The following is a 14,452-nucleotide window of genomic DNA, read 5'->3' on the forward strand; positions in this document are numbered from 1 at the left end:
ATATACATATATATAATAAAATTTAAAATGAATATAATTATCATAGACTAAAAATATATTGTGCATATTAGTTTTTATTTATCATATATATAATTATATATTTTAATTTCAAAAAATATGTTTAGCTCACAATAGTGGCAATGTTGAACTTTGTGTGTATATATATATATGTTGATGGTGTATATAAAATTTCATATTTATTTGTGTTGAACTCTCTTTTTCGTATTTCCTCATCAATTTTTTTAACATGGTATATTTTAGGTGCATTTATTTATATAAATTAAGTAACATTCTAAATAATAATATGGAAAAATTGATCCAAATACATAATATTCAAATTAAAATGGATTACTGATATTTTTCCGACACCTACTATTTTAAATATATATATATATATATATATAATTATTGGCGCATAAATACACGAACTTTGGGTCCATTTTGGTATATCCTACGAACTTTGAAAGTTGTTAAAAAAACACGAACTTTAACTCATTTTATTTTTTTTTCCACGAACTTTGAGAATTGTCAAAAACTACCCGAACTTTGGCTCAATTTATTTTTTTCCACGGAATATACTTAGAAAAATGGTCCAAATAATTCTTTTATAATTAATAATAAATACCGCTTCATTTGAGATTAGGCTTTGAAAAGTTTCTCAACCACATGGTCATTAGATGAATATTTCACGTCATTAATTGAATCGGAAAATGCTAATTAGAATTATACAATTGGGCGGTAGGTTTTAATACACTCATTATCTCTCGTTATCTTTTAACTAGCTTAATTAATTAGTTAGTGATAGATGAAAATTATTTATGGGTGACATGATTTTTTTTAATTAAACTATATTTCATTAAAATATATCTCAAATGAAGCGGTATTTATTGTTAATTATAAAAGAATTATTTGGATAATTTTTTATAACAATATATTTTATTTTGTGGGAAAAAATAAATTGGGTCAAAGTTCGTGTATTTTTGACAATTCTCAAAGTTTGTGGAAAAAACAAAATGAGTTCGTGTAATTTTTGAAAACTTTCAAAGTTCGTGGAAAAAATCAAAATGGGTCCAAAGTTCGTGTATTTAGGCGCCAATAACCCATATATATACATATGATTATATATAATGTAGTAATAATAAATTGTATCATCTATATAATACAAAAATAAAACTAATAAATATGGTTCCATAAAGTGAACAGAGAAACCCTTAATATAGTGTGAAGATATTTAATTATTAGAAATAATATTTGAAATTAAGAGTACAAAAGTTGAAATTTAGAAAATTAAGAATATAATTTTATGGGGTTGAACATATAATAGAGAATCATGCGTTATTGATTTATTTTAGCTTCAACAAAAGTAGGCGGATTTGAGCCCAAAACTTCTCATAAATGAGAGTTTTAGAGTGTCTCAACTTTGCCAACTGTGTTCGCAGGCCTCATGTATTGCTATTATATATTTATAGATAGATAGATTTTCATTATCATTATGACGAATCCAATGCCATATCCCTTGCACATAAATTAGAAACATTAAAAAGAAAAAGAAAAAAAAACAACGTGATGAGAGCATAAATTTGCATTGGATCGGAGCGACGAATTTCTTCCCATCTCCTTTCACTTTACCTTTCTTTAATTTACATCCTGTCGCCCGTTGAAAAAGTTGAAACAAAGTGACAAACAATACTGACCGAATTCCCTCATTACAGAACCCCATAATCAAAACCTTTTATCACCTTTCACACTAAAGAAACAATCCCCATCTCCACATTCCACTCTCCCAAAAAAAACCTTTCTCCCCCCCAAAAAAAGATGGCCTTAAGCAACAATGTGATCGGAGCCATCAACTTCGTGGCCATGCTGCTCTCGATCCCGGTGATCGGCGCCGGCATATGGCTGGCAACGGAGGCCGACAACTCCTGCGTCAAGATCCTGCAGTGGCCCGTCATCATCCTCGGCGTCCTCATCCTGCTGGTGGCGCTGGCCGGCTTCGTGGGCGGCTTCTGGAGGATTCCGTGGCTGCTCATAGCATACCTTGTGCTCATGCTTCTCCTCATTGTGCTTCTCGCTTGCTTGGTTGTATTCATCTACATGGTCACCAGCAGGGGCGGGGGCCACCCCGTGCCCAGCCGGGCTTACTTGGAGTACGATCTCGACGGCTTCTCCGGCTGGCTGCGGCGGCGCGTGCGCAGCACCTACAAGTGGGATAGGATCAGGAGCTGCCTTAGCTCCACCAGTATGTGCGCGGAGTTGAATCAGAGCTATCGCGCCGCGCAGGATTTCTTCAATGCTCCTATCACTCCTTTGCAGGTAATGTCGATTACTGTTTTGAGTCTTTGCTACTAACTTTGGCAGATTTGTTTAGAGAAAGATAATGGTTGTTTCTGGGTTGATAAATTGCATATTGCTTGAGCGAAAATACTGTGCATGCTTGGACGTGGTCGGACTAAGCTTTTTTTCCCCCGTAATTTACGTCCTCTTTTATTCCAAATTTATTGTTAAAAAATAAAGGATAAAAAAAGTGGAATTTTTTAATTACATTTTAATGATCACCATCATCATATTTTATATTCTCTAGAGTTGAAAAAAGAAATAGCCCACCTTCCTTTCAAAATTTTGGATGAAAAAATATTATTCTCCATATCCACCAAAAAATGCCCTTTCCATATAGCACGAGTTTTAATAAATTAATTGAGTATTGTAAGTGGAATATGAAGATCTCATTTTTATTATAATTTTATTTAATTTGATTGTGTAACTAATGGGTCCATTAATGATAATATAGATAAATAAGGGAAAATAATCTCATTTTTATTATAATTTTATTTAATTTGATTGAGTAATTAATGGGTCCATACCATTAATGATAATATAGATAAATAAGAGAAAATATTGAGCGTTATAATTAATGCGTGATAGGAATAAAGGTCTCATTTTTATAATAATTTTAAATTAATTAATTTGTGGCGAGTCTAGTAAAGACAATATTGATAAATAAGGAATACTATTAATGGTTATAATTAGTCGAGTGTATTGACTATAAAAGAAAATATAAAATAAATATATTTTTTTGTGGACGAAACAAAATAACAAAATAAGTGTTGATTCTTATCACGCACCGATATCCCATGAAAATATTATCATAAATTGGAGTAAAAATGATGAAAAATCAATTGCTCGAAACAAAATTTCATCCTATTCCATGAAACATTATCCACCTGATAAAATACTTAGAAATATAGAAAAATTATAAGAAAATATGGTTTTCACTATTTTCTAGCGAACTCACACTAAATGTTAAAAGCCAATAGAAGGATACGCTGGCTGAATTAAAATTTAATGTATCTCACTAAATATCCCATTTTGTCTCGCACATAAAATTTTGGGACATTGAATCTCATTTATGGCTCGCCCCTCTATGTTTTTCTTAGACTTTTCCTTTTTTATTTTTTATTATTTTTTTGGTTGCATGTTCGACGGATTTTTTGCACTTAAAATTATATTTCTCTATTTTCTTAAAATGTAAATAAAATCCACTTAAGATCAGCCTCTTGGAAATGGGATAAGGTTCAGTGTCCCAATATTTTATGTGTGTCACTATGTCCCACTCATATATATATAAATATTATTTTACAAATATTTTTTATAAAAATAAAATTTATTATAATATTATGAATTATACTTAAATTTTTATTTCAAAAAATTAATGTTTTTGAAAAGTACTACTCCCTCCATCCGCGATATCATTTCCACATTTGTCATTTCGGTCCGTACGCGATATCGTTTCCACTTCTATTTATAGAAGTATAGTTCATAAACTTTCACTCACAACCATAGTGGGACCCAAACTTCACTCACTACAATATCCACTAGTATCCACTATTTTTCTTCAAACTCGTGCCATCCACAATGTGAAAACGATATCGCGGACGGAGGGAGTATGACTTTTAATTTATCAACTTATTATTAGCTAATAGACGTAAAATTAAATGATAAAAAATAATTATATACCCTAATTAAATGAAATAAACCCTAGTTAATAATAAAAAAGACATAAAGTAAAGCTTATAAAATTTAAATTCGAGAGAAAAAATATATAAAAAACAAATAAAATTGAAAATTAAACATAAAGTGTGGTATATTGAAGTTTAATCCCTCGAAAATGGAATGAGATAGATGTGAACGAGTAAATCCATTTCTAAAACATAAATGTTTTTGCTTTAATTTCTTTTGGTTCCAGTTAATTAATATTTCAGATAATGAATTTTTTTTAATAATAAATTTTCTCTACTAAACCCAAGCGATACCCATTTTTTTTTTCAAAAATTTGTTACACTCAAAGAAAGGAAAAACACATTCACACTCTAACCTTTTAGGTGACTCTGACCCCGACCTATTGATTGGAGGTGAAGCGTCTTACCAACAGACTGCGCTTCATCGTCAGCGATACCTATCTTATAATAATCAAGAAAGTAACTTTATTAGATTTAATGAAAAATGGCTATCACATTACTTGGCAGCGTGTAGAGTTTATCAACACCTTGTTTGGTGGAGCTGTAAAAACTATTCTTAGATTGATTACTACACAAAGCATGATTCTACAGACCAAGCACACAATAACTTTCCTTTAAGCTTCAGCAATCTTCTTTCAAAAGGCATTGGCCCGCAAATGCGAATACTATTCACATACAGCGCACAAATTATATATACAAGGGGTAGGGATGTCAATCGGGTCAACTCACCGGGTTTTAGGCCAGTCCTATCGGGTTACGGGTTAATCGGGTGCGGGCTAATCGAGCTGAGAATTTTTTCAGGTTATAAATCTCCAACCCTAACCCTAAACGTTCGGGTTTCGGGCTAGCCCATCGGGCTAATCGGCTTAAAGGCGTAAACATAAAATAATTATTTGTATTTTGTTATTTTTAATGATCTAATGTATAATGTATAAAATATACATAGAAATCAAAGATATAAATTATATAGCAAACATTAAACGCAAAAATATGAGATATTGTAAAAAACATCAAGATTACATAACATATAAAAAAAGTTGGTAATAATAAAATGTTCAATTTTGTTAAAGAAAAAATAATAAAATATCCAACAATAGTTTGAACTCATAGAACCAAAGCATCTCAAAAATAAAGAAAAGTGAAATGATGAGACTTTATAATATTTTATCATTTTTTTTATTTTTATATCTAAATATTCTAAGTTAAGTACTCAGATTTCGGGCTAGCCCATCGGGCTAGTCGGGTAAACCCTATCGGGTGCTGGGCTATTCGGTTAAGGGCTAATTGGGTTGTAACTTTTATCACTAGAAAAAAACGTACGATTACCGACGATATTTTGTCGTCGGTAATAAGGCACGGCCGCCGGTGATAAAGGCTACCGGCGGCGTTACCGGCGGCAAATCGCCGTCGCTAACCGACTCGTCGGTAATGCCATTACCGACGGCGATCGGCCGCCGCCGGCAATTAACGGTGGCGAAGCCGCCGACAATTTCCGCCGTTGAACGGTGGAGAGTTGCCGAAAAATTAGCGACGGCAAATGCCGTCGGTAATTAGCGGCGGCGAGATCACCGTCGGTAATTTCCACCGAACGGTGGTGGCGCACTCGCCGAACTTGGCCGATGTATTACCGATGGCAAAATGCCCTCGCTAATTACCGACGGAAAAATGCCGTCGGTAATTGTTTTTAATTTATTTTATTTATTTTATTTTATTTATTTTATTGTATATCCCCAATTTATTTTCGTATTTATACAGTATTGCATAATTTAGACGAACTTCCCAGTCGGTCACCCATCTTAGTTGTGCTCTAAGTCAAGCACGCTTAACCTTGAAGTTCTTTTCGAGTGGTCACCAGTACAGAACACTCGTATTATTGATATATCTAGTACCTATTAATTCATTTAAAGTCTACTTCAATATACAATATCATATATATTCATAACCTTAGAATATGTCGAGATGATATCCAAAAAATGTTGTTAATTACGGATTTGGCTCGTTTCCGTCCTTATTTTTATGTCGGAAAAATATTTATTTATTAATTTAATTTTTTTTTATCAATCTAGTAACAATCTTGAATTCTTACTATGAATATTATCTTAGATTAATGATGACTGATGAGTGAATCACTAATCAAATTAACATTCTTAAGTTATAATTATAAGTTTCTTACTAAGAATCTTGAATGCATAGTAATAAAATTAGATTAGTGATGATTGATGAGTGAATCACTAATCAAATTAACATTCTTAAGTTATAATTATAAGATTCTTACTAAGAATCTTGAATTCTTAGTAATAACATTAGATTAGTGATGAGTGATGAGTAAATCAATAAATCAAATTAACATTATTAAGTTATTATTATAAGTTTCTTACTAAGAATCGTGAATTCTTAAGTAATATCTTACATTAGTGATGAGTGATGAGTGAATCACTAATCAAATTAATATTATTAAGTTATAATTATAAGATTCTTACTAAGAATCTTGAATTCTTAAGTAATATATATCTTACATTAGTGATGAGTGATGAGTGAATCACTAATCAAATTAACATTATTAAGTTATAATTATAAGATTCTTACTAAGAATCTTGAATTCTTAAGTAATATCCTACATTAGTGATGAGTGATGAGTGAATCACTAATCAAATTAACATTATTAAGTTATAATTATAAGATTCTTACTAAGAATCTTGAATTCTTAAGTAATATCTTACATTAGTGATGAGTGATGAGTGAATCACTAATCAAATTAATATTATTAAGTTATAATTATAAGTTTCTCACTAACAATCTTGAATGCTTAGCAATAATATTAGATTAGTGATGATTGATGAGTGAATCACTAATCAAATTAACATTCTTAAGTTATAATTATAAGATTCTTACTAAGAATCATGAATTTTTAAGTAATATCTTACATTAGTGATGAGTGATGAGTGAATCACTAATCAAATTAACATTATTAAGTTATAATTATAAGATTCTTACTAAGAATCTTGAATTCTTAAGTAATATCTTACATTAGTGATGAGTGAATCACTAATCAAATTAACATTATTAAGTTATAATTATAAGTTTCTCACTAACAATCTTGAATGCTTATAGCAATAATATTAGATTAGTGATGATTGATGAGTGAATCACTAATCAAATTAACATTCTTATGTTATAATTATAAGATTCTTACTAAGAATCATGAATTCTTAAGTAATATCTTACATTAGTGATGAGTAGGAATATCAATCGGGCCAGCCCACCGGGTTTTCGGGCTAGCCCTATCGAGTTTCGGGTTAGTCGGGTGCGGGCTAATCGGGTTGGAGATTTTTTCGGGTTGTAAATCTTCAACCCTAACCCTAAACTTTCGGGTTTCGGGCTAGCCCATCGGGCCAATCAGGTTAAAGGCGTAAAAATAAAATTATCATTTGTATTTTATTATTCTTAATGATCTAGTGTATAATGTATAAAATATACATAGATATTAAAGATATAAATTATATAGCAAAGCATGAAATGCAAAAATATAAGATATTCAAGATTACATGAACAAAATTATATTAAAATGAGATAGTAAAATTTAACATGCATCAATGCACTAGAATCAATCTGGATTATTACTGAATAATTAGTGGATTTGCCATGCACGTCTCATTGACAAAAAAAAAAACTGGTATCACTTTAAAATGAGATACTAATAATCAGTTTCTACAAAAAATTCGTAATTAATTTCACTTTTTTTAATGAGATTGCACACACACACACATATACATTCTAACTAATTAATTTCACTTTTTTTAATAAGGCTACATATATATATTTAAGTAAATACCATAGATCTAAACATAGCAGAAGTTGTAACTGGATGCATCAGTCACAATTCCGTCAGCCCACCGGGCCAGCCCATCGAGTTTTCGGGCTAGCCCTATCGGGTTCCGGGTTAGTCGAGTGCGGGCTAATCGGGCTGGAGGTTTTTTCGGGTTGTAATTTTTCAACCCTAACCCTCTAATTTTATCGGGTTATTCGGGTCGGCCCACGGGCTTCGGGCTGCATTGACATCCCTAGTGATGAGTGATGAGTGAATCACTAATCAAATTAACATTATTAAGTTATAATTATAAGTTTCTTACTAATAATCTTGAATGCTTAATAATAATATTAGATTAGTGATGATTGATGAGTGGATCACTAATCTAATTAACATTCTAAAGTTATAATTATAAGATTCTTACTAGGAATCTTGAATTCTTAGTAATAATCTTAGATTAGTAATAATCAATGTTTAAATTTTCACTTGTATTTCAATATATATTTAATTTTAATGTTTTTGTATTATTATCTTTGACCAATTTATTAGATGATAAATGAAAAAAAATAAAAATAATAATAAAAAAAATTACCGACGGCAAACGCCGGTAATTAGAATTTGCCGTCGGTAATTAGCGGCGGAAACATGTCATCGGTAATTTTGGCCGGACGGCGGTAGTGCTATCGCCGAATGTCACCGGCGGTGGTGATTAGCGACGGCCGCTTGCCAGTAAATAGCGACGGCAACGCCGTCGGTAATAAATAATATATATTTAAATTAACATATATTTAAATTAGCGGCGGCACAACCGCCGCTAATTAGCGGCAGTTATTTTGCCGTCGGTAATGCGCCGGTAATAGGCAAAAGGCGGGTCACCGTTTTTGCCGCCGCCGTGCCGTCGGTAATTGCCGGCGGCGGCTTCGCCGTCGCTAATTTTCGCTGCTATTTTCGCGTTTTTTTGTAGTGTATCGGGTTGAAAATATTCAACCCTAACCCTCTCGGATGGCGGGTTAATCGAGTCAGCCCACTGGTTTCGGGATAGATTGACATCCCTAACTAGGGGGCGTAAATTTCGGAGGGTTAGCCTTAATAAATAAAATTAATAATTTTAATTTATTGTTTACTTTGATAAATTGAAACTTTAAGATATTTCAAAACCCTTGATTAATTTTATCATTTAAGCTAATTTTGCTTGATTGAAAAAATCCTACTCTTGAAGACAAAATTACTCAATCATGCAAAGTAGACGTCCCTTTAAAAAATGTTTACTTTGTGTGACTGATTAAATCTGACATAGGTCAAAAAAATCGATTAAGTACTTAATTTTGATATCCCTAAATAAAATTGTAAGCGTGACTATTTTTTTTTAATCTTAATAATAATTTTTATTTTTTACAATAATAAAATCAATATTTTGTTAGTTCACTATATCTTGATTGGTGATACAGTCGGGATGCTGCAAGCCACCGACGGAATGTGGGTACACGTTTGTGAACCCGACATACTGGATCAGTCCCATAAACAACGCGGCCGACATGGACTGCCTGCAGTGGAGCAACGACCAAACGCAGCTCTGCTATTCCTGCGATTCATGCAAAGCCGGATTGCTGGCAAATCTCAAGAAAGAGTGGATGAAAGCAGACGTCGTTTTGATCATTACTCTCGTCGCTTTGATTGCGGTTTACATATTTGGATGTTGCGCTTTTAGGAATGCTAAAACTGAAGAGCTGTTTAAAAAGTACAAGCAAGGTAATGCATACACTTGAAGCAAGAACACTGAAGAGTGGTGTTTTAATTTTCCCGATTTGCAAGTTAATTAATTAAACTAATGTATAAGTTAGAGATGATGTGCTTTGAATTATTTTTTATGAGGTGCATGCTACTTTGATTTGTTTGCGAGGGACATTTTGATTTAGCTAGTTTGTTATTTAGTGGTCCTTGATTACTTTTATTAGAAGAATGTTTAATGTATTATGCATTGTTAGATATTAATTAGAGGCTATTTTTGAGATGGTGGTAAAATTGTAAGATTAATAGTTTTTCTTATATGTTATTTTATTAAATTTTAGCTAATTTTAGAATTTTCGGCCAGGATGTCCCTGAACCCATTATTCAGGTAGTTTTCGTAGAATTAACAGCCCTACCAAGTAGGTATTAGAAATCTAAAGTGATTTCCTGATATTAGTTCAATAAAAAAATACAAGACAAAGTTTTCAGACACATATATTTGTAGAACAACTTGCTCTGATACTATACGCTAGTCCCGGAGCGAGTATATCCTAGTGTATGGAGGAGAATACACTCGTTAGCAACTTTTCGTTGTTTGCTTGTTTTTCGGAGTATTGAACAACTTGCTGATAATGTGTCAGCAAGTGAAAGATATATCCACTGACGATATCAACCTTATTGATGCATCAAGCAAGTAAGCTAATAACAATTGGACTAACACGAGTTTTTTGTTCAATATATCATGCAGAATTTGATGGACTATGAGACTCGCATTTATGAAAATATTTTAAGTAATCATCACATCTAGGGATGTCAGCGGATGGGTATTACTCGGACAAAAAATCGGAACCGTTCAGTACCCGTTGAGTTATAAAGCAATGGTTCTAGTTCTGGTTCTAGACCCGATTTGCTTAGACCCAGATCCTAATCGATCCAGACCCAATTCGACCCATTTATTTCGGGTCCGACCCGACCCATAAACCTTTTTTTTTTCGAGTCCATTTTCTTTTATTTTGTTTATATAATTTCGAGCCCGATCCGACCCGTACAAATGCATTTCATTTTTACAAATTCCGGTATTTTTGCACATCTATGACTTGAGTCAAGTAGATGTGATTTTGATAAACAATTTGTGATGCATGAGTTCAGCTGGTTGAAAGGTTTGTCAGATAAGGCAAGATAGAGCCTAAGTACAGATTGTTTAAACACAGTCAGTTTTCTTTTACTAAAATCTTGTTGGCTTGACTAGAGTAAGTCTAGTAAAGACAATATAAGAAAACTTAAGTACATAACACAAACACTTTTATGTGATTTGGAGTAACTCCTTCTACATCAACGATCCTGATTCTCAAGGTAATCCCTTAACCCTGACTTAAGAATTTCCGCGGTTGCAATCCTGTCACTTAGCAATTTATACGGTTCCAGTCTTGTGCTAAGCAATTTCCATGGTTGCAATCCCGTTTGCAATTTACGCGGTTGCAATACCATTATTGGTAATTTTTGCAGTTGTGATTCTATTATTTCGCCTACTTTCAGACTTCTCACTCGATGCTTACTCGTCGACTTCTCATTACTTCTTCACATTGTCTTTAAAACTTGGTGAAAGGTTACAGAGGGGTTTTAATCCAACTAAGTGAGCACACTATTATAGTGAAGAACAATTTCTAAAGATCAATGTGTTCAATGCTAAACTTAGGATGTTTATATTGAAAAAGCCTAGTTAGGAAATACAAATGTATTCACAAGTTATGAACTTGGAATTTTCAATGAAGAACTAATTCATATTTATGATAGTTTCTAGCTTTTAATGTTGTATCCTAACAAATACACAATAACATCATGTTTACCACCACCACCAACACGCATTTGGTTCTTCCGATGTATATATAGACCGAAGAGTGAATCTAGCCATGTGACAGAGCTTTCTTCAAATTTTGATATGTTATTCTCTTTGAATTCATGCCGTTGTAGCAAGGAATGACTGAGATGATAGACCTGCACATATGTACTGATGTTGACGTCCATCAGTCATCCTTATACTTTCTTCTGAAAAATGAGATTCACATTTAATGCATATTTAAAGGCATTTAATGTTCGGAACTCTTTAGGAGCTGACTTTGCTTTGACCTATTGATCAAAAGGCTAGCGTGACATGAATGAATTTGAGCACAGGTCAGCATGTTTCCTTCAGCTAGTTTGCTACGTTAAACTAATGCTTCCATCAACTTATCATTGAGTACAACAAAGTCCTCGTGCTCTATGGTTGGGGCACAAACCCCGATCAGCTCAGCCGCATTGTTGACCCTTTAGGTTGGGATATTTCCCATCAGCCTGAGACTCCAATTGGGTCAAGCAACCTTTGACTTCTTTAGTAAACTTTATCAGCTTAGAATACATGTGATATTTCATAAACTATGTATTGGTCATCTGAAAGGTTCCATCATTGATTTTTGCAATTCCATCAAAACATAAAATTTTACCAACAATATCTAAACTTCAATTCAAGTTCATATCCAAAACTATTGTTATCTTTGAATAAGAAACAAATGTAATTGGAATCATCACTGGAAATGAGAAGATTGAGCAAAATCAAGATAGATCTTGAAAACATGCTCAATCTACTCAATCAAGCTCAGGATGTGAATGATATCTGAAGGAGAAGCTTCAACAAACTGAGGCCAGCCATGCTAATGAAATCAAAGAGCTCATGGAAGAAAATTCAGAACTCAAGTACTAGATCGAGTTGTACTAGAAGATCAACAACGATAAGAAAAAAAAAAGTCAGAAGAAGCATGTCAACAAATATTGCAACATCTATCACGAAGTAGAGATTGCCAAATCTTAACTCAGAGATGCTCTAACCAGAGAAAATGCTCGACACAGACCCAGTTCTTTCCATAATATGAATAGTGAAGATTGTTCAAGACCACACCAAGAAAGGATGTCTACAGATCAAGGTCTTCGATCCATCAATACAAAAGGTACAATGGTTGTTGAACTCTCCTAAGGTTAGGTCCAATCGACCAATCATTTTTATTTTTTTTAGGGTTAAGGTGCAGATAAGCCCCTGAAGTGTGAGCCCTTAGAGCGATTTGCTCCCTTTACTAACTGTGTGTGCAACTTACCCCCTAAACTACCAAAAATCGCACATTTAACCCCTTCTTGACTGACCTTTTAGGCCATTTGAATGCATCAAAAGTGTCAATTATATAATTTATTTCTATACAAAATATATCATTTGATTTTGTAAAATATAATTTATAAAATATCATTTGCACAACATTAAAAATATTATTTTATGTCATTAAAAGTTCAATTTTTAATATAACATTTGATTTTATAAAAAGTATTATTTACGAAATATTATTTCTATATAATAAATATATAATTTGTTATTAGTAAATATTCCTTCCATTCACGAAAGAACTTCATAGGAGAGAGTGACACGAGTTTTAAGAAAAAGATTGCTGAGTGACTCAACCTAGAACACCTCTAGTTTGACTTGCAATAGAACAAGGACATCCTAGTGATGGTAAGTTGACTCAGTGTCATCTCTCAAGGAAAGTCTTTAAGGGCTTCTAATTGTATTTATTCATTTTAATTTTAATAGAAAATAATAATCAATAACAAAAAACTTTCAGTAAATTTAATTATTGTTATACAATACTCATTGAACTTAATATTATACTTCTACTCATTAAGTTGTATAATTATACTCCTATTAAATTGCGATTTTATTAAAAGGAAAAGAAAAACCTAAAACCCTTGAAAGCACACGAAATGCAGACTAAGGGCCGAGCCTCATTAAAACCTTTCCATGGAAAACCCAATGGGAAAAACCAGGAGAGGAAAAAGAGTACCCGTCTAAGACAAACCAACAGGGCCAGAAGAGCGGAAAGGAAAGTTTCTGGAACTCCGGCCTAACCATCATCCCAAAACGATCCCGGCTCCAGCTGGCCAAAACCAAAACAAAAAGAAAGAAACCCAGAAAGACGATGGCCGGTAAGACGCCGTCGCCAAAGTCAAACAAAAAGAAAAAGGAAAGAAACAACAACTCGAGGAACGTATTCATCAAACAAACCCAACAAGCAACAAAGAAACAGGACGTGGGTCGGTAAGACGCCGTCGCCCACATCCCAAACCAAACCCAGTAAAAACAGTAAAGAAAGCAGTAAAAAGATTGATTATTAAACTAAAACTTGGAATTAAAAACTTAATTAAAAACCGAACTTAAAATTAAACTAGGCGAATTAAACTATTAAACCCTAGGCAAGATTTTAAAGAACTTAAATTAAACCTACTTAAGAAATTAAATACTTGTAAATTTAAAGACTTCTAATCTAGGCATAAACTAAAGTGCATAATTTAAATTGCATAATTAAAAAGGAAGCATAAACATGAATGAAAAACGTAAACATGATTAAACGAAAATAACTTGAATTGAAATACGAAATACCGTAAATGTCTTGAACGTGTAATTGTGTCACTCAATCACAATCCAAGAAACTAAACTAAAAACTAAATTGAAATCTACTTAGAACAATAAAACTCGAAACTATGAAAGCAATTAAATTCCTAAGCTTCAGATGCCAACAGATCTCTAAAATGGCGTCTCAAACTAGGGCAAGAGATTGATTATTTACAATGAAAAGTATGGCCCTATTTATAGACTTCAAATCCTTCTGGATCACCATGGAAATTGTCATGCAAAGTAGAACTCTAAAGGCAATAGAATCGTGCAAAAGAAGGTAAGTCCAGCTGTGACGCGCGCCCCAAAAATAATCTCCTCCCTGGCCGAATTCGGGGTTCTCGCCAGCGGAATGGGTCGCCAGCGGGATGGTTTCCGCTCCGGCTTTCGCCAGAGGGATGGTGATTTCTCTGGCTTCTCGATTCCGCTGTA

At 33.1% G+C, this 14,452-nt stretch overlaps 1 protein-coding gene across 1 annotated transcript; it reads left to right on the plus strand.

Moving 5' to 3' along the window:
* Positions 1–1,616: 1,616 nt before the first annotated feature.
* Positions 1,617–9,846, plus strand: LOC130996271 (protein TORNADO 2-like). Its single transcript, XM_057921782.1, has 2 exons — positions 1,617–2,313; positions 9,273–9,846. Exons 1-2 carry the CDS (start codon positions 1,816–1,818, stop codon positions 9,588–9,590), a joined length of 816 nt encoding a protein of 271 aa, XP_057777765.1. The 5' UTR covers positions 1,617–1,815; the 3' UTR covers positions 9,591–9,846.
* Positions 9,847–14,452: the final 4,606 nt, after the last annotated feature.

This window comes from Salvia miltiorrhiza, chromosome 7, assembly GCF_028751815.1.
Source record: "Salvia miltiorrhiza cultivar Shanhuang (shh) chromosome 7, IMPLAD_Smil_shh, whole genome shotgun sequence".
Classification (NCBI taxonomy): Eukaryota; Viridiplantae; Streptophyta; class Magnoliopsida; order Lamiales; family Lamiaceae; genus Salvia; species Salvia miltiorrhiza.

What these genes read in the sequence shown, in the direction of transcription:
- LOC130996271 (XM_057921782.1), top strand. Translation starts at nt 1,816, where the DNA reads ATGGCCTTAAGCAACAATGTGATCGGAGCCATCAACTTCGTGGCCATG. An exon ending in CTCCTATCACTCCTTTGCAG is followed by an intron (nt 2,314 to 9,272) that starts GTAATGTCGATT and finishes TTGGTGATACAG; the next exon opens with TCGGGATGCTGCAAGCCACC.